Genomic DNA, 21203 nt, shown 5'->3' with positions numbered 1-21203 from the left:
TGAAACTTAGGTATTCAACCTATCGATTATCTATAACCCAGCTACTGTATATTGTGTAACCATTATCTGTATTATTTTTTTTTAAACATTTTTTTAACATTTTTTTTCTATATTTTATTATAAGTTGTAACTCGTTTACCCCACCACAAGGTATGCTTAAAAGAATAAATTAATTTATAATTTTTACTATAGAGTAGATTTTTCTTTTTCCAAATGTTTTATTTACACTATTTATAGCAAATTATAAATGAAATTACCCTTATGATGCATTTTGATATAGTAACTTCAGATATTCCCAAGGACGCCCGCAAAAATATAAACCCCGTAGGGGGGCAAAGTCAAAAGTATAAGTACTGATGCCTAAGTAGGTAATAAAACAATTAATATTTAATATTAACTAAAATAGTGGGGGCAATCCCCCCTGTAGGCACCCTAGGACATTCTCATTTTCAATAATTTAAATATTTACTTCTAATATTATTCTTTCTTGCAAATAAAAATCTACCATTTGTTTTCCTTTTTAAAGCTCAAAATGTGGGAAAGGTATTAACATAACTTCCCTTCCAATATATATATATATAAATATTTATATTTATAAATGAAAAAATGTAATAAATACAATAGTGTAACAGAACAGTAATATAACAAGGGGGATGGTCCTGAAGTCTAGATCTATATTTGAACATTCATATCGAGTGATCAATTATATTTTGTGCTAATATAAATAACTGTAATAATATAATATTTAAAATTCAAATTTAGTTTCAAAATAAAATGTTATATTACACAAATTCTTCTATAAAATAATTTCTGATTGCACTTTTGGAGCACCTACTTGGTAGTGCCCAGGGGTCACTTCCTTTGAGGACCAGTCCTTTTACAGTGCTTATGTTAAGGGCAAAACAAGCTCATATTTATAAAAATTGTAAATAATAGTTTAATACTATGACTATTTGACTATACTAAATGTAAACTATCCTTATAATACAAATATTTATATTAGGTATTATATTTATTACTTATAGTTATGTTTAGTAGATACTTTATTGTTCATTCACCACTGCATTGCTATCAATAATAATTTGACTAAAAATGGAAACCTTAATGATATTGATTATTGATATTATAATTATATTAATTTGTAAATTCTTATTGTTAACAGATAGACGTTGGGTATGTCTGAATAATTGTGGACGTACGTATTTAAACAAAAAGAGTCTTATCCGTCATTTAAGGTACGAATGTGGTGTAAAACGACAATTCCAGTGTTCTATGTGCTTCCATCAATTCAAACTTCAGTGTCATTTGAAAAAACATTTACGAAAATGTGTGTCAAAAATTGATGATATTAGTCAGTGTGGAAAATTTCGGTGCATGTGAAATGTATATTTATATTATATAAACAATAATCATACATTATGTAGGTATAAACAATTATACAAATCTAATATAACATGATTATAAACATATATTTATTTATATGTATAATTTTTTTTTAATTGAGTCATTGTAATATAACTGCAAATTATGAATATAATTATTCATTTAATGTCATTACTTTTTTCAGTTATTTTGATCACCACTAGCTGACTAAGATAAAACAATACAATTATTGTTTTATATATTTATTCTATATACTGCTGTTAAACTATTAGACATTTATGAATAAGTTGAAACAAAATACTACTTTTGCTCAATTTATAAATTTTATATTTTGTATGGACAAAAAAATTAAAACTAATCTTTTAGTAAAATCATGTAAATAATTATAGCATGTTTAACTTTAAAGTATCTATTATGTATCAACTTTAAATGTATTTAAAAAAATTATCAATCAAATTCAATAATAATTGATAAAATATCTAATTAACTTTATTAAGCTACCATATATGTATTATATTTGGAAAATGGGTATCATATTTATGTAGGTATATGTATATTAAACCATATTTAATTATAACAGCACATAATAACTAGAAGGCTCACTTAATATGAGAGCTCGAAAATCGGTAAAATATTTGGTCTATCAGTGTAGCTAGAAAAAAATTATGTTTTACTACTTAAAGATTATTAATATTATTATACAATAAAATTATGAACGATATGTATTGTATTATTATCCTTATACAAGCTATGTGAAACATGGTTAATTAATAATGTCGAAAAGAAAAGACTAGAAGCTTTTGATATGTAGTGCTGAAGGCGTATAGAAAGGATAACTTAGATAGAAAGATGAATTAAGATGGAGATACTAAAAACTGTGGGAGAAAAACATACATTCATAGATGTGATTAGAGCAAGACGCTGGAAAATGATGGACATGCCCTGAGACATTAAGAAGAGTAGCATAATATATAATATTAGAGCCTAGAAGGTATGATTGACGGGGAGAGAACTGCAGGATGTCCTTGAAACTCTTATATAAGACAAATTAAATGTGATGCAAGAATTAATACTTATAAGTTATAAGGAACTTAAAGAAAAGGCAGTCGACCGTTCAGATTGGAGAATAGGAGTAGTAAACCATAGACCTATTAACTAAATTAATAGATCTATATTGTAAACCAATCTTTACGTTAAAAAAACAGGTTATACTGATACAAGATTTATAGACAATATATTATATTATAATATAATATTATCTATAAACCTTGATACTGATATACCAACAGGTATAGCAAATCTATCCTCCCCATGTAATACTAGAAAAGTGAGCTTTCTGGTTATTCTGTGATAATAGTATCTACTTTATGAATAATAGAAATCCCCATTAAATAATATAATATTTGATACAATTGCAATATATATGAGATGCATTACATTGCCACTGTTGATGAATGTATTAAATACTAAATAGGTACCTACTATACCTATGTCTAAATATTTTACTTTATGTAAATATTTGTTTGACTAATTTTATTATAATAATAATAATGTGTAAAATATTATAGTTATTTTAACAAAATATAAATAATTTATATTATATATAGTCATAATTATAAACTATAAATTTCAAAAAAATGTATAATGCATAGCTTCTTGCTTGGTTCTTCTTATTTCATGCTCATATTTTCTGTATGCTACACTTATTGCTACAGTTTTGGATTGTAGATGCATATAATGACTTGTGCTTAGTGGTATGTCATTAGGTCACTTATAGTTGTATTCTAAATAATATATGTATATAAAAATTTTAAATGTATACAATAATTAACGAAATAACATATTCATCACTAATTAATAATTTATATGCATATGTTCCTTTCATAGTACTTTAAATTACAAATTAGTGATTTTAAAATTTTATTTATTGTACCTATTTCATTTAATTAAATTAATTCTACTCACACTAGTATAATTTATATAATATGAACATTTTTAAAAAATTTTTTTGTTTTTCTAGGTATTACATCACGTCAAAAGACTATTTTAATGAGTACAAATAATTCTGAATCAAAAGTCCGTTTCTTTTGTTTAAATATGTGTGGCCGAAGTTATAAGAATAAGCAACATATGACACGCCACATGACCAGTGAATGTGGCGTACAACCAAAGTTTCAATGTCAATACTGCAAGAAATGTTTCACACGAAAACAAACATTAAAGATACATTTAGTATCTGTGCATAACCGTTCACCAGATGAAATCCAAGGAAATCCTCGTCACTGTTTAAATTGGACCACTGTTGATTAAATTGTTATATGTTTTTATCTATATATTTTTAATCTTTAATAAGATAAAACAAACTAAGATGTATATCTATACATATAATGTTATTTTACAAAATTATAATTATAATTATAATTTTTATAGTTGTACACATTTATTTTATTTTTGGGAAAAGGATGACCGTTAATAGAAGACCGTCACATACCCGCATTGCTGAGACATTGTTTTATTTTTTATTGACATGTCATTGTTCACTTAGGTTCATAGTATTCTACCAACAAAAATAAGCTTTTAGAATATATAATACCTCAATAATTATTATTGTACTTAATAATTATTCGTCGTACATGATACATATTATATATATGCATAGGCGCAACTAGAGCTTTATTTCTGGGTAGGCTAAATTGATATCAGCAACCCGTGGGGGTTTTGCCCCTACACCACTAGTATTGATAACATATAAAATTGGGTGGGCTGAGCCCACCCAAGCTCCCCCTTATTTGCACCTATGTATATGTTACAGTAAAAGTACGAATACCGGTTAAACCTAGAATTTACCGGTAAATCCTAAGTTTCGCCGGCTACTGTTGGTAAAACCTAGGATACACAACATCGTTTGGTCAAACCCCGAATGATTTTTGTAGTTCGGACTTTTACAAACGAGATTTGGTAAATCTTAGGATAGACAATCAGTGTTAGTAAAAATCCAAACATTTTACCAAAGTTATTCATTATTATTATTATTTAAGTATATTAGGTAGGTACTACATCGATGACTAATATATTATTAGTTAGTATATTATTTTATTATTATTATTATTATTAAGTACTAATGCAAAAATTGACATATTAAATGTACTAGGTACATTATTACTAGTATATTATTTTTATTATAATTAAATTAATTGTATTATTAAATTATTTATTTGGGCAGGTTTGGCTACTGTGACATCTCGAGTTGCACAGTAAATTTTTGTGTCATTTTTTCAAACAATCACGCCTTATTAGTCCTTGTCCACCAGTCAAAGACAGTTGCGATACTGCTTGTCGAATACCAATTTAATTATCTGGTATAATTGCCGATTCTAAAAAATTTTCTTCACATAAGGTGGAACTGATTGCGAGTGAACAGTTGTGAGAGTGTTCCCACTTTTGTACCCAGGCGATAAAAATCTTCATCCACAACTTGTAACACCTTAGCCATTAATGTGCGGGCATCAATTTTACTTCGATCAACTTCGGGAATTTTAATTTTGACAGTTTGTCCAATTAGTACAATTAACTTTGGTAAAAATGTTTGGACTTTTACTAACACTGATTGTTTATCCTAAGATTTACCAAATATCGTTTGTAAAAGTCCGAACTTCGGACATTTACCAACAGTAGTCGGCGAAATCTAGGATTTACCGGTAAATTCTAGGTTTAACCGGTATTCGTACTTTTACCGTAACATATATATGTATACAACATTTATCTTATAAAATATGACTGATTATATAGAAAAATCTCTACATGATCACCGCCTCACCAACAAACTTTCATTATGCGAATAGTGGTCAATGGACTCAATACTACATTTAACTTTTTATTTTATTTTAAATATTAAAACTTGTTGGATGCATTAACTAATATTTTATATTATCAAATGAAAAATATAAGATCGATAGATATACTTCATATTTTTTAATTTTTTTATCAGTACCACAACTAATCTACAGTATAATCTGCGCAAAATAAAAATAATTAAATAAATGTAGAACAAATTTAGATTTATTTACATCAGTATTTTTCAACCTATGTGTTGTGGCCAAAAATTGGATCGCGAAATATTTTAGATGGGTCGCGACTTGTGGTGTTTGTAAACTAATTAGGCAAATTTATATTAACAAATTATATTGATAATAATATGGAAAAAACCTGGACAATTTTTGGGGATCACATACCCAACAAAATGTAAATTTGTTGGTCACCATTATAAAAAGGTTGGGAAACATTGATCTATTTAATAATAAATGGATAAAGAAAATTTGTATTTTTTAGATTGGTAATCCACATTGGTCATGCCCATGTGAATTGTCTCGTGTGGTTATAGCAATAATAATTGCATTCATAAGTAAAAATTATGTGTTAAGCGTAATATAAGTATATAGTAAAAGGTTTGAGAGGAGTCCATTATAGTAGGTATCAACAGTTTGGTAAATGCGTGAAAAATAACGTGGGATTAGCAATTTATGGCAGTCAAAATGTCATACAAATGATCTAGTCATAATTCAAAGATTATGCATGCCATTATATACACCAGCTTGTAGATTTAAAAATATATCTTTAGCTAATTATAATTAATAAGATGTTATAAAATATACTTAGGTACTTACCACCAATAAAAACTATTTAATATCAATTATTTTAAAAACTTAATTTATTTTTCAGGCATAGTTAAGATTTACTGTCCAAAATGTAACAACATATATGAAAATAACAAAAGTTTGTTCACACATTTAATGTATGAATGTGCAAGCGATGAACCAAAATTTCAGTGCAAAATTTGTTTAATAAAGTTTTCACAATTGCATTTGTTGAAGTGTCATATGTTATCTCAACATAAAGTTTTATGTACTTAACTTTGAAAAAGTATCAATAAAAGTTATACCTTATGTACCTATATCATAATACTGTATTAGGTAACATAATATGAATATTTATTATTAAAATTCTTAAAAGGACGTCTCGTCTATTTTTTTTTTTATCTGGTACCTGCAACCTTCATCCACATATTAATGCAAATAGATCATAACTATAAAAAGTAGGTCTAATATTATTATCATAATATAAATTGCTTTCTTATAGAGAAATATTAGAGATATTCAATTGAAAAATTGAAATTTATAATTTAATATAATGTTAATTCAATACTAACTATTAATCTTGTAGTTAAAAATTAAAATATATATATACAGTGAAACCTCCCTTAACGGAACCTCTAAATAGCGGAAATTTTCTGGGAATGGGGACATTTTCACTACTTTTCTATTAGCGATTTCGCGTTTTGAGCAACGAGGTAACCGTCCGCGGTCGGCGAGAGTAGTCAGCCTCTCCGACTACTCTCACCGCCGCGGACGGTTACCTCGTTGCTCAAAACGCGAAATCGCCAATAGGAAAATCTCTAAATACCGAACATCACTCTAAATAACGGATACTTTTATGAAATTTTAATCATTTCTATTGAAATTTGTAAAATTAGAAAATGCATTAATACACGAAATGACTTCGCGTCAAGTTACGAAATCATCTAAAGTAACTGATTTTCATAATAATTGTTTAATTTTTATATTATCAATTTTTTTTAATCTTTTTACCTTCGAGTTTTTAAAAATACATAAAAATAAATTAAATTTATTATATACCTATGTGTATAAATAACTTTAAATTAATAAATCATTTTTTTAAATTTTAATTTCAGTTTTTTATTTCTCTAATATTGTATTTCTCCCTCTAATTACCGGCACCTCTAAATAGTGGACAAAATTTCAGCGACCGAGGGTGTCCAGTATTTAGAAGTTTTACTGTAAGTAACTATTAATTTACTTATCTGCGACAATAATTGTATGTTAAAATTATTTTTTGTTACATTTTTAATAGCCATTGGCTTATATGTTTAGGCAATTGGCATATGACCAACTTTATATTGGCGTATTTACAAATTTGCTGTGCCAAATTTACAATAGCCACAGCAAGTTATCTTCTCCAGAAATCGTAATTAATGCCCGAATTATGTAGCTTAAATAAATTTTACATTTCTATAAGGGTTTTTCTAATGGACCTTTTCCCCAATCGTGTTAATCATGTCAATTATATTTTTATTATTTATCATATAGTTACTTATTTTATGTATTGTATAGAACTACAGATTGTAAATTTCTCTTTAATAATAAAAAAAAAGTTTTTCATAATATTACTTCTATGAATATCAGAATATCTGAAGATAACAGCTGTGTACTGTACAGTGTGCACTTAAACTTGAATATTAGGTATTTATAAATCTACAATATCTACAGCGGCTATAAGTTATAACAATTATCTAAGAACTTAAATAGGTACTTATTTTATTAATTATATTAATTGTATATATATTGTTAATTTTAAATTAAACATTTTATATTTTTTTTATGTAGGTAACTACCTATAATGCATTTATCCTGAAAATTAAAAAAATTACCTTTACAAAATATATTTAATTTATATCAATGTGTTCACTATTAATAATTGATATAAGTACATATGTACCTACTTATTAAGTATGATATAAGTTAATGTAGGTAGGCACCTACATTGTAAGCGAATAATACTTAATGACTTGTTAATTTAGGTCAATTTTCCAACTACGAATGTTTATGTATATATATAGTTTATTCATATTCAACGGCCATAGTTACAAACACAATAAAATAAACATTAGGTATCAAAACATATTTTGAAGTATAATATATGCGGAAATGCAGAATACAGCCACAATTAATGTGCATCACGATTAAAGATATATCTTTTAAAGTATTATATCTTATTTAAGTATAACTTTAATCGTGCTACCTACCTATAACTAAAAGAACCTATATACATAGAGAGTAGTCCAAAACATGTTGAACGTAGGTCCTAGATATGAGCAGATAACATTTGTTTTGTGAACTTTTGTTATATCTAAATAATAATTTATGGTTTATAAAATAACAAATATTTATATTGCATAAACCTAATGTAAATATTAATATATTATTGTGTATTTATATGCATACGGTAGTTATTATTATAACTTGTACAAGATATAAGTGTATAATGTACATAATTGTACTTTAATAGTTGACTAATTTGTCAACTATAAAATATTAACATATTACCTACACGGCTTAGTGCTAAACCTATATTGATATTATTTTATAAAGTAGGTTTGTTAATACTTGCATGTAAATACCTTTTTTAGTGCTGTATCTGTATAGTGATTAATTATCATTACACCCAGTGGCGCCAAAATATATATTTACCTATGACAATTATTGTCATAGGATAATTTAATAGGTAGGAATCTCGTTTGTCATTAAGTAGAAAATTAACATTAACCTAACTTAGGTGGGTGTCAAAATTTAATTTAAAGGTGTATAATGTCATAGGCAAAATTTTGGACTTCAGTGGTACTGATTACACCTAACATACTCCTAACTTAAGTAGTAATTACTAATTACTCAATATTTAGATTGTCCAATAAACATAAACATATAATCAATAGCATTTATTTTTAAATTATTATTAAGTTGTTTTGGGTTTATCTTTTGTTCCGATATTTTTGTACGATTGTAATCGATAAAATTATTTATATAGATAAGTACTACAATTTACAATAATTTAAAAAAATCTTGAATTTTAATGGAACAAGATTGAGTAAACATTGATATAAAAAAATGTATGAGCTTCTGAAACTCTACTTGTGTAAGCCATAACTATAAATAAAAATTACCCGATGATCTCTTGCTTATTTTAAATTAATAATTTTACTATATAACCATTAACCAATAAGGCAATAACTATAACCCATGTGTATAATCAAGCTTCTTTCTAACTTTTATAGTCACTAACTAGTGACCACTATAGTTCATCATACATCATTGAAATAATTAATTTCAATAAGTTCACTGTTGATATACTTATAAACATTAATATATATATAATAATTTTATATCTGTTTTTTAACGAATGATTGCATAATATGTTAATTTAGGTCAGTTTTTCAATCATGAATGGCTATGTCCACACAATTGCGGTCGCAGTTACAAACATAAACATACATTATCCAAACATTTGAAATACGAGTGCGGAGTACAGCCACAATTCATTTGCAAAAATTGCGCTCGTACATTCAAACGCAAACATCATCTAAAGAAACATACAATGAGTTGTGATAACATTCCACCCGAATTTAGTTGTCCATTTTGTAACAGGCTTTTCAGAGAAAAATGGAATTTGAAATTGCATTTGGGATGCGTACATAAAGCCGTTAACATAATATAATGTAAGTAGATATAGGAATGGTGAATGACGGACCAATCATCACTAGAACCTAATTAGAGTGTAGTTCATATATGTAAGACATAGGTCGTAGTGTAGAGATAACATACTTTGTAAACATTTGTTACATCTTAATAACTAATGATTTATAATATAAAATAAATTAATAAATATTTTAATTGTATAAACGATAAACCTATTGAGAATATATTGTACACTAATTTTATACCTACAACTATAGTACAACTGTACATTATTATATTATATATTTATATTTACCTATATGGCTATTTACTATGCAGTTATAGACTTAATATATTAGCTATAGGTACCTTTCTATGTAATGTTATAAATAATGCATATGCTGCATTGATGCCTGAATGTTTTGTAATAACGTAAAAATAGAAAGAAAGAAATATAAAATTAAAATACTAAATAGGTAAAAGTAGAGTAGAGTAATGGATCAAGACCGGCGGGATTCTTCCCTGCACTTAAAAGTGCAGGAGAATAAAACCACCTGCAGACAGATATTAATCAAATTTACAAAATTACCTTCCTCCTGATTTTCTGGGGCTCTTGAGATTGTGTACTCGAGAATATGCTATTACTACTTAAATACAACATAACTATATAATATGTATACTCTGAATTATTACTATCTAAATTATTTTTGTATTTAACTATTTTTATGTTCTGGCTTATTGTATCTGTATAACAGGGATGGCCAACATGAATGGTTTCGCTGGCCACATATTTAAATATTATGATACGAAGAGCCAAAATTTAAAATAATAATAAGTAAATTTTAATTTTATAAATAAGACGCGAGCCGCATTTGACGATGACGAGAGTGACATGTGGCTCGCCAGCCGCAAGTTGGCCACCCCTGCTATATCACACCTACACCTTATTACTATATTTGTATACTATGTAAAATTTCCGTTATGACGTTTAATAAACAATAATAATAATATCATCAAGTACACCGTTTACAGAATAAAATGTATACATTATAATACTATTAATACTAATATAAAGTATATTATTATTATGCACCTTACCTGACTCGCAGCTATACGAGTATGTATGTTAATGTTATGCAGTGATGTAGTAAGGACAGTAAGGTGACACAAATAAAGAACTCTCTGAACACGTGAATCCAAATAAATACAACACCGTTTTAGCTTATTAAAAAAGAAGTCCAGTTGTCGCTTGCTGGATACGGTCTAGGGAGATGTTACTAATGTTATTTCACCATCAAAGGCCTCTGCGTTTCTAATGACTTAGGTTTATCATTGGTGGCAGAGACCCTCGTTGGGCCGTCCCTTATCTCTGGATGCACACTAGAAAATCACAAGTCTTGCGCCTCATTGTCACAAACACGTGTGAGTTTCTTATAAAACAAAACATCTGTATGCACTACTAGACTAGTACGCTGTGACTATATTTATGTAACTATGAGACTGTTCACTATTATATAGTACACTGACGAGGTGGGTACTTACACAAGATGATTTGTCTAATAAATAACCCCGGAAACTTAGTCCCCGAAAAAATAATCATGGTAAATTTGTTTGAAATATCAATAATATATAAATAAATAAAAATATATGAATTTAAAAATATAAATTCAATAAATATGTAATAGTAATACATTTTAAATAATATAATAATTTTAAAAAAATACCTAGTCAATATTATCAATCACGGTAAATGTCTGTAATTATTATAAATCTGATCGATATATGACAGACAGACCGTGGCACCATGCTGCGAATCTTTTTTTCGTAGGTGTACACAATAATTTATCATCGAATCATTTGCATCCAAATTTAACATTATTTGTGGGGACATAAAAATTGTACGTACGTTCGTACGTATGTTTTAAATTTTATTATAGTATTATACGCAATGTCGCAATGACATAATACTAATATTTAGATTAATTTGCAAAATCTTATACAAAATCTCATATGGGGTTATTTTTTTCGCGGTACCACACAAGATACGTTTAAATGAACACTAGCAGCTGGTCTACAAATTATTTCAAGATTATGTTCTCCTGACAAAAACAATTAGTGAACTTCAATAAATACCACAATCTAACATCGGAGGACATTATACTTATCTATAAATCATATTGTCGAGTTGAAAATTGGAAAATACATAAATTATGCTGGGATTCAATTTACGTAGTTATTCTATAAAAATACCCAAGCAGCAATTTATGCAGTATCTATATTATAATTAGAAATTTTTTTTTTATAACTCAATTTACCTACTCCTACAAGTCCTGCTTTTATTAGGTTCATATTTATATAAATATGTATATTAATTAAAATCTTAAATTCTTGAGTAAATCTTACCTAATAATATAGGATACCTATACATATATCATATGGAGTCATCTCCGGTGGCTTTGCTTTAAACCTGCATAAATATAAATAAAAGGTAAATACTCCATGCCCCATGGTATATTTCTTGATTTAAATTAATCCTGTAATTACCTAACTACCTATATAAAGTTAATTTAACTTGTATAGTATCTCATTACAATAATTTATGGCCAAAAATTCTTTGTTGAGATATTTATAAATATACAATATACAATATTATATACCTATAATCTATATACTAAACGAATGATTGTATATAGTATGTAAAATGTGTTAATTTAGGTAAAATTTTCAATCACAATAATAGATATGTCCAAAACATTGCGGTCGTACTGGTCGTAGCTTTAAACACAAACATTCATTATCATTAACCAACCATTTAAAATACGATTGCAAAGCAGATACAAATCATTTGTAAGAACTGCACCTGTACATCCAAACTTAAAAATCATCTGAAGAAATACAATGAATTGCGATAACATTCCGCCGAAGTTTAGTCGCCTAATTTGCAGTGGCGTCCTTAAACCCTTTTATAAAGGGGCGAACTTTCCACATTTTATGTATATATATGTTTATATATAATTACAAAAATTTTAAGGAAAAAGGACACGAGAGGGGTGATTGCTCCATTTCCCCCGTGAGGACGCTGCTAAGTTTTTCTAAGAAAATGGAATCTGAAATTATGTATACGAGTATATGCGATGCGTACACAAAGTTACAGCATTTTATGATGTATAGAGTGAAGGACTTATTACAAGAACTTACGTAGATCCAAACATATAATTATATAGGATGTAGGACGATAGGTACGGAACAGATATAATAAAATTTGTTTTTGTGAATTTTAACTATACCTACTTTCTTAATAGTTTATAATATTATGATGAATATTTTATTTAGTATAGATACAACGTTAATAATTTGTATACATTAATTGTATGTATACATGCAGCTAGCTGTATATCTAGTGTTCCGTCATCCGAAAAAGGTTAAGAACCTCTGGCGTAGACTATAAAATATAAACAAATTATTAATTTGAAATTATTATCTATACCTTTTTATTGGTATTTCTTTGTTATTTTATAAATATGATTGTTGATATATTTGTATAGTTCTGTAGGTACTTATATATTTAGTTAAGTATTAATTATTATTACACCTAACGACCAAACCACCTGAAGTAGTTAAAAAGTATTTAAAATAACCTAGTAAATATAAACCGCCAACGGCTTTCATTTTTTAATATTATTATTATATTGTATTCAACTTTTTTTTATTCTGATATTTGTATGATTGTGATCAATAAAACTATTTATAAAAACATTATCATTTATTATTATTAATTATTTAATGGTGCATAACGTCTTTAAATGCCTAAAAAAATTGAAATTTGAAACCATCATTCAAAGATTTGTTTCTTTATCTTATCGAATGCAAAAATAGACGGAGTGGAAGTTAAGAGGTCAGAATCAATCCCTCCACCAAAATATCTTATATTCCTTCACGAAAATGTATTTTGCAAAACAACACACTCCAAAAGTATTTCATTTTAGAAAATTATTATTAGCTTCTCATCAGAAAAAAATACTTATACGCCCAGTAGTTCATTGGATGAGGTAGGTAAACGAAATACATTTTAATGAACATTGTGGCTGTTGATACATAAATTATTTCAAGCCGGTTAGGTACACCTGACAAATTCAATTATTGCATTTTAACAAATACCGTAACTTAAATATTGTAGGTCATAACTTAAAATTATTTTACTGATTGGAATTATTTCTGGAAAGCAATTTACTCACTCATGCGCGGATCTAGAAATTAAATAAGGAGGGGGGAATAAATAAAATAAATTATCTCAAGCAGATAAAAGCATAGGCATTAGGTTTAAGTTTTGAAATATTTTAAGTAGGTACCTAAGGTTTAAGAGAGGGATTTAGCCCTCCCCCTTGTATCCGCGCCTGAACTCAATCCAGTATATGCATAATATATTTTATTGTATTCACCTCTTAGATCATATACAATTATAATAAAATAATATAGTATAATATTTCGTAAATGATCTAAGGTTCATCTGTTCAAATTTTAAATTCTTAAGTAGATCTTACCCTTATAGTAATATTATTACTATGAAAACTAGTTCACTAAGCACTGTCCTTATACATTATAGATATGAATAAAAGGCATCTATTCTATTATTGCTTATTCTAAATTAATCATTTTACAACCATAAATTTAAGAGATTCTTTTAACATATAATATATGTAGGTACTATAGTATATACAATTTAGCTTACTACTTATATACTTTTTATGTATATGGCGTATTATGCTTTTATTCCGAAATTAACAAAAATGATATAATATTCATACGTATTATCACGAAAAATAAACAACAACCTTCGTTAATATACCCACAACCCAGTGATGTAAATTGGATTTTTTTTTTTTTCTTGAGAAGCTTTATTATATAATTAATATTTTTACCTATCGTATGTATAATATATAATGGTGGAGGAGGATTATACCTTTTTCCCCTTGAATAATATTTCCATAATAAATCTATACATGTAAATACTATAATTATTAAAATATTCTAGTCAATGAAATTTTGTAGTATTGTAAAAAAAACCTACTATGGCGTTTATGGGAATTTATGTTAAGTTAATACTATTCTTTCCGGCTATCCATATAATAATAAGCAAAACTTTTAGTATTCCTATCACAATATTAATATATCAATAAGAAATTAGTAATTCCATAAAAGTATAAAACACGCAGAAAAATAATATTCGAACCTAATAATGCTTAAAAGTGTTAAAGGGAAAATATGGGTATACTCGTATGTATTTATAATATTTATTTATTTTAAATTGATAATGACTTATTAATGTGTTATTTTAGGTCAGTTTTCCAATCACAATTGGTCATGTCCACATTATTGCGGTCGTAGCTACAAGCACAAACATTCATTAGCCAACCATTTAAAATACGAGTGCGGAGTAAAGCCACAATTTATTTGCAAAAACTGTACCCGTTCATTCAAACTTAAACATCATCTGAAGAAACATACAATGAGTTGCAATAACGTTCCACCTGAGTTTAGTTGCCCGATTTGTAATAAGCTCTTCAGGCAAAAATGGGATATGAAAACGCATTTGGGATGTGTTCATAAAGTTATTAACATAACATAATAATATATAGTCACACAACGGTAAAATAAGAGTGAAGTACCAACCACCTACCAACATAATATTATAATGTATCCACACATACGGAAATGAATGATTCGTGTAAATATAATAAGCTAAAATAATATAATTCTATTATCATCAGCGGCGTATCCAGGGAGGCCACAGAGGCCATGCCTCCCCTCATTGGCCATATTTACTATTTTTTAATTAAAGATTAATATTATTCGTATACATGAAAGCATACTACAATATGTCACAAAAAAGCACCAACAAAATTTCAATTCGCAGATTAGTCAAAATAATTTTATAAAATTGTTACTGTTGTTTTTATACCTACACTTATAATTTTGTTTGGACTAAAACGCCTGTTTTTATTAATAAAATTACTATGTCTTATTATGTACATATTAACTTAATGACTGACTGAAAATATGAATAAATTATTCCCATTAAAAACATTAAATATTCGGTTTTTTTTATTTTTATTTTTGGTAGTAGGTAATGTATATGGGAAAATTTTAGAGTGTGTGCCCCCTCATTCACCCTAAAAAAATGCTGGATACGCCACTGACTATCATTACTATATGAACTTATGTTTTAAATATCAATGTAATTAAAAATGTATAATCTAATAAATAGTTTATATTGCATATACGATGTATCTATAATGTGTATATTTTGTATTTTGTATGCTCATTGCAGAGCGTATAAAGTACCTATCAAGTTGTAGACTGGGTTAATGAGCCAGACTAGGTTGGTACTATAATAATACTATAAGCAAATACAGCATGTGTATAGTTTTCAAAATTTACTGCCAGTATTATATATTAATATATATTTGTATTTGTACTAATAGATTATCTGTGGGGGGGGGGGGGAAATTATACCTTTATTCCTCAAAAAATTGTCACGGACAAGTGTCTCCCTCGCCCCCTCCTCAATTACGCCACCGTATACAAGGAGTCAATTGTTGTAGTCAATTTATTTTTTTTCCTATGTATTTGTATAATAATGAATTATGATTTATGATCAATAAAACTATCTACATATAATTATTATCTAAATAAAAATGTTAAAAATTCTTACACCTATTAAGGAAACCGTCAATCAATTCTCAAGTTTTATTTTCTTCATTTTTCTACTCATCCAACAACTACTGCAATAGTCCACTAGAAGTATGTTAGATACTATTTTTTTTTTAGCTACCTATTGATATACAACTATACAAGTTGTTTCAAGACTATGTTTTCCCGAAAAACTCAATAACTGAAAAACTATAAAACCTAACATGTCGCGTGTAAATCATTGTATATCTATAAATTGTGTTGCAAGTTAAAAGATAAACAAAATATTTTCGTGGTAGCTACACAATTTACATATGTGGCCATGTAGGACAAATAGATAGGTACCTAGCCAGATATATGCCATAAGCTATAGGTACCAGATTTACGTATCTAATGACTATATAATATATATTATCCTTTCCTAGCTGAAATTAACATAGTACATACATACCTACTTATATTATATTGGATTTGAATGAAATTTACATTTTACTTCTTCCGTATTTATTATGTTTATATTTTAAATCTTAAGTAAATCTTTCATTTTTATAATAATCCTTTTATAATGAAAATTTTTGGGACTTTTTCAGGTATGCACTTAAGTCTTAAGGCTAAACTATGTATAAATTTATATAAAAAGTACCTATTTCATTATTATATCAAAACTTATCTGTTTTCTATCACTCGTATATTGCTTATTTTTAAACAACCATTTTATAGTAGGTAGGTATTCATAAAGTCATATTCATTATGTAAACAAAATTAAAAAAAAAATTTAACTCTTAATATCTATAATAGTTATGGTATCCAATGAATTGATATAGTCGAACGAACATTTTAATTTTTTTAGTTAGTTTATAACCCTAGGTCCTAGGGTTATAATTATAAACCTAGGGCCTAGGTATATTTCTGGATTTAATGTTTATTATTTTATAATATTTAAGTATTCTTAAAATAATGTATATTGACTATTCTGTTGTTATTCTTATTTATTTATTTTTAAATTACGCCAGTTAATCCAATTTACATTATTATAATATAGTTAATAATCACACATAAAATAGAATAATAAATAATATAAATTAATTAAAATTTAAAAATATAATTTTAATTTAAAGTTGAAGTTGAAAATTATGGGCTATTCCTTTTAAAAATTCTAGTTTATTCCTCGTATGATAGTCATTGTTTATTTTCACAATTCTTTCTTCTGTGTGGTCTTTGTACTTCCGTTTAACACCCATAGGCCATAGTATTTTCCGCGATTAGTTGTTCTACCTGTAATTGTGTAAGGCTCTTCTTTTTCTTAAATAAATCTATACATTTCCATATATAGTTCAATAATCTATAACCACATTGTAAATTGGATTAACAGTGCATTACGGGTTAAAAATAAATAAGAGTATTTGAATATTTTAAAATAATATACATAAAACATGGAAATGTGTGTATTAATTATGTAATTATAATACCTATAATAAAATAACTAAAAATATTCGTTCAATGATCAATTATCCTGACGACCAATTGTATTCGCGATCAATTCACCGGTGATCAATTTTATTGTTCTCGATCAATTCACCAGTTCACCACAATCCATTAGGTATTGGATCGTTTATAGTGTTTATACGACCTATCTAATAGGTACACACCTACTTGATCCACATAGTGCTTATTGTTTTTATGTGTATGACAGACGCTGATCCAGAGGGGGGGGCAAGGGGCCATGGCCCTTTCCCCGTACTCCGTAGACTCTACCACACAGGTAAATTTTAGGATGTATATTTTTGGCAGGCGATAAAATACGATATGCACATGGTATTGCCCCCCCCCCACGTAAACATGTTCTGGATCCGTGCCAGGTGTATAATGTTAATGCATTTATTTTGAAACTTATGAAATCAATTTAACATTCATAATTCATGTACAATGTTTAACCATATAAAATATAACAATATAACTATATACCTATCTGGATACCGATGTACCTTATATATATTATATAAACCTATTTTGTAAACGGATGACAAAATGTGTTAATTTAGGTCACTTTTCCAACCATAAATGGCCATGTCCTCAAAATTGCGGTCGTAGCTACAAAAACAAACATTCATTAGCCAGCCATTTGAAATATGAGTGCGGAGTACAGCCACAATTTATTTGCAAGAACTGCACCCGTACATTCAAACTCAAACATCATCTGAAGAGTCATACGATGAGTTGCGACAATGTTCCGCCCGAGTTTAGTTGCCCATTTTGTAATAAGCTCTTCAGGCAAAAAGTGCATCTAAAAACGCACCTTGGATGCGTACACAAAGTCATCAGCATTTAACATTGAACTTATATAGGTATCTATGTAATATGAATAGGTACTACCTAGGTAGTTGAACCTAAGTAGTTCTTTAATTGATTTTGAACGCCTATTATAAATATTTGTTTTATATTTTATAATTTATAATGTAATAACTAATAAATATTTTAATTGTATGTACTTAATTATGTGTATATTTTGTGTAGGTGCTTGTTTGATAATACCATACCCACCTATTAGTGTATAAAATAATGAGTAGCGACTAACCAATAGGTAGCATTATATATTTATATACCTTATAGTAAATACTATTGGTAGATTAAAGTAGATTATAATATTTACCTATATATATATATATATATTATTTATTAATATAGGTATATATAATATATTATGATTTATGTTAAAAATACGATTATACATATACTTCTGTGTACTCTTAGTTCTACATTTACGTAACTAAATGTATTAATTATGATTTATGATAACAATCTTGATTATCATTTATCAGAACTAAGTTCAAAGTTGTAAACGCCATTTTAAAAGGTAAGTTTTACAGTCATCATACTTAGGTATAGGTAAGGTACCTATTTATACATATAATTTATTTTATTAAGTAATCTTTTCCATATCGAACATATTATGATACGCGCAGGTTGTAAGTGAGTAAATCGCCCAGTTGTGGCACCCTAGATAAGATATTTAAGGGGAGAGTTTAGAAAGTAGGTTCCTACACCAGTTCCTTTTTCAGGCGTCTGGATAGGCTACCTAGTATTTTTTGAAGAATATAGCCATATATAAGTTATTTATAGTTGGATTTGAGTAGTTATTAGGTAAACCCTTAGTGAGTTATTTTGTAAATATGAATAGTAAGTGTGGTTAATGTTAGAATGTAAAATCTTTGTTTAGTGCGTTATTTCATTATTTGTTATGTATCACGGAGCTGAAATGATTTGCCTTTGATACATATATAGGAATCCGTGTATAGTTTTAGTGTTTGCAGTTTGCTGGCTTACCTACTAGAGGCATAAAGTTCTATTCGGCGTACCAGATTGAACGTAAATCTCTGTGTATATCGTACATACGTTTTATTTTTATGGAGTTTTGGACGGTGTTGGGGTCTGAGTAGATGAAGTCGTTGGTTAAGCATTTTGCGCATATTCTTTAAATGAGGACCCCAGTAGTGGCGCTTATCGATAATAAGTCCTAGGTATATATTTGGGTGGAGGTTGCGATCTAGGAGTTGTCAATGTAAGTTAGAAGAAATTAGATAGTCCGTAAACAGCTACCTATATAACGTTAAGGTAATGTGGATTGTGGTTTAATTGTCCAATTTTGAATTAAGTAACCATCACTTAAAAGTGATTTGAACCTTTAGAATTACTTGAATAAGATCAGTAACTATCTATAGTGAGAATAATCGTGTCATCAAAAAATATACTTATAAGTGTATATGGTCCTGACTTCCTGAGGACTGAGGTTATTTGCTAGTCACAAGTAAACACATTGAATAGGAATCGTTTATGGACTATGGCGTTATGTAACTGTCTTGGGACTTGGGAGACGCCTATAAACATATTTATATTTTATATTATTTATTATGTATATAATTAAGTGTTCTTATTATTATTAATAATGTAAATAACCAATTAGTAATTAGGAAAGTAGTAAAAATACGTGCTCGGTGATGTAATTTACAACCTTTATATATATTGTATGTATTGTATAATATGTAATATTATGTATGGTCGTATGGTTACTACTTACTATTCTATGATAATATTATCAGTTATAACATTATCAATTGTTTTTATTTTGCCCGCGTGTTGTCATTGCCGATAGTCGGATAGACGATACTACGATAGTCAGTTAATTTACACAGATTTTCGATCAATTCCGTTTTATCCATTTCAAAGTTATTCATTTAAAGTTCATAATCGTTTCTTTTATATTTAATTTACCGCTGTGTTTAGCTTATGCATTTTATTTTAATTATTCAGCTTAATGTGTAAACAATGTTTACATCATTTATCGTGTTACATCAAATTCATTGTTTTCCAGCTATTTTTTTTTTCAATTTACCTATTCACTTTATTGTTGTGCTCATTAATTTATAAAATAAAATAAAATTTACTTTTAAAGTTACAGAGCATTAAATCTATGTGATTACAATTAATTTGAAACAATAAACTTTATTTGCATGATAAAAATTTTGATAGATTAACCAACACAAACATAATATCTTATAATTTTTATTTTTTCAATTAGTTTTTTTCATAATCACACAAATCAAAATTAACAGCATTAACTATAAAATATAAAACATTGTTAAAAGTCTTCTAACATTATTATTGTTTCTTTTTTTAATTGTGTATATAATAACAGTGATAACAGTGAAACGACAAGATATGCCTAGATATTTTTGGATTTTGAATGGAACTTATAAATTTATTGGATTACTCTATTGCTGGTAAATATGTAGATACTAAAATATAAATAAAATAGCTTATTTTAAT

The 21203-nt window shown here is 27.5% G+C and overlaps 1 protein-coding gene across 5 annotated transcripts in view; it reads left to right on the top strand.

The window, feature by feature from the left end:
- LOC132920679 (longitudinals lacking protein, isoforms A/B/D/L-like) overlaps positions 1 to 21203 on the top strand; it is a 243860-nt gene that overhangs the window by 211994 nt on the left and 10663 nt on the right. Inside the window, exon 5 of one of the 5 annotated variants that reach the window (XM_060983258.1) lies at positions 18422 to 18872. The exons of 1 other annotated variant lie outside the window; for it this stretch is intronic. In XM_060983258.1, coding sequence (XP_060839241.1) covers positions 18422 to 18708 — 287 coding nt within the window. In that variant the 3' untranslated portion in view covers positions 18709 to 18872. Of the gene's footprint in view, positions 1 to 3403; positions 3809 to 9439; positions 10710 to 15025; positions 15968 to 18421; positions 18873 to 21203 lie in introns of those variants that run through there. 3 more of the 5 variants (XM_060983257.1, XM_060983256.1, XM_060983255.1) reach the window with 3 other exon arrangements.

The sequence above is a fragment of the Rhopalosiphum padi genome, chromosome 2 (assembly GCF_020882245.1).
Source record: "Rhopalosiphum padi isolate XX-2018 chromosome 2, ASM2088224v1, whole genome shotgun sequence".
NCBI lineage: Eukaryota > Metazoa > Arthropoda > Insecta > Hemiptera > Aphididae > Rhopalosiphum > Rhopalosiphum padi.
This window is presented reverse-complemented; position numbering and strand designations above follow the sequence as displayed.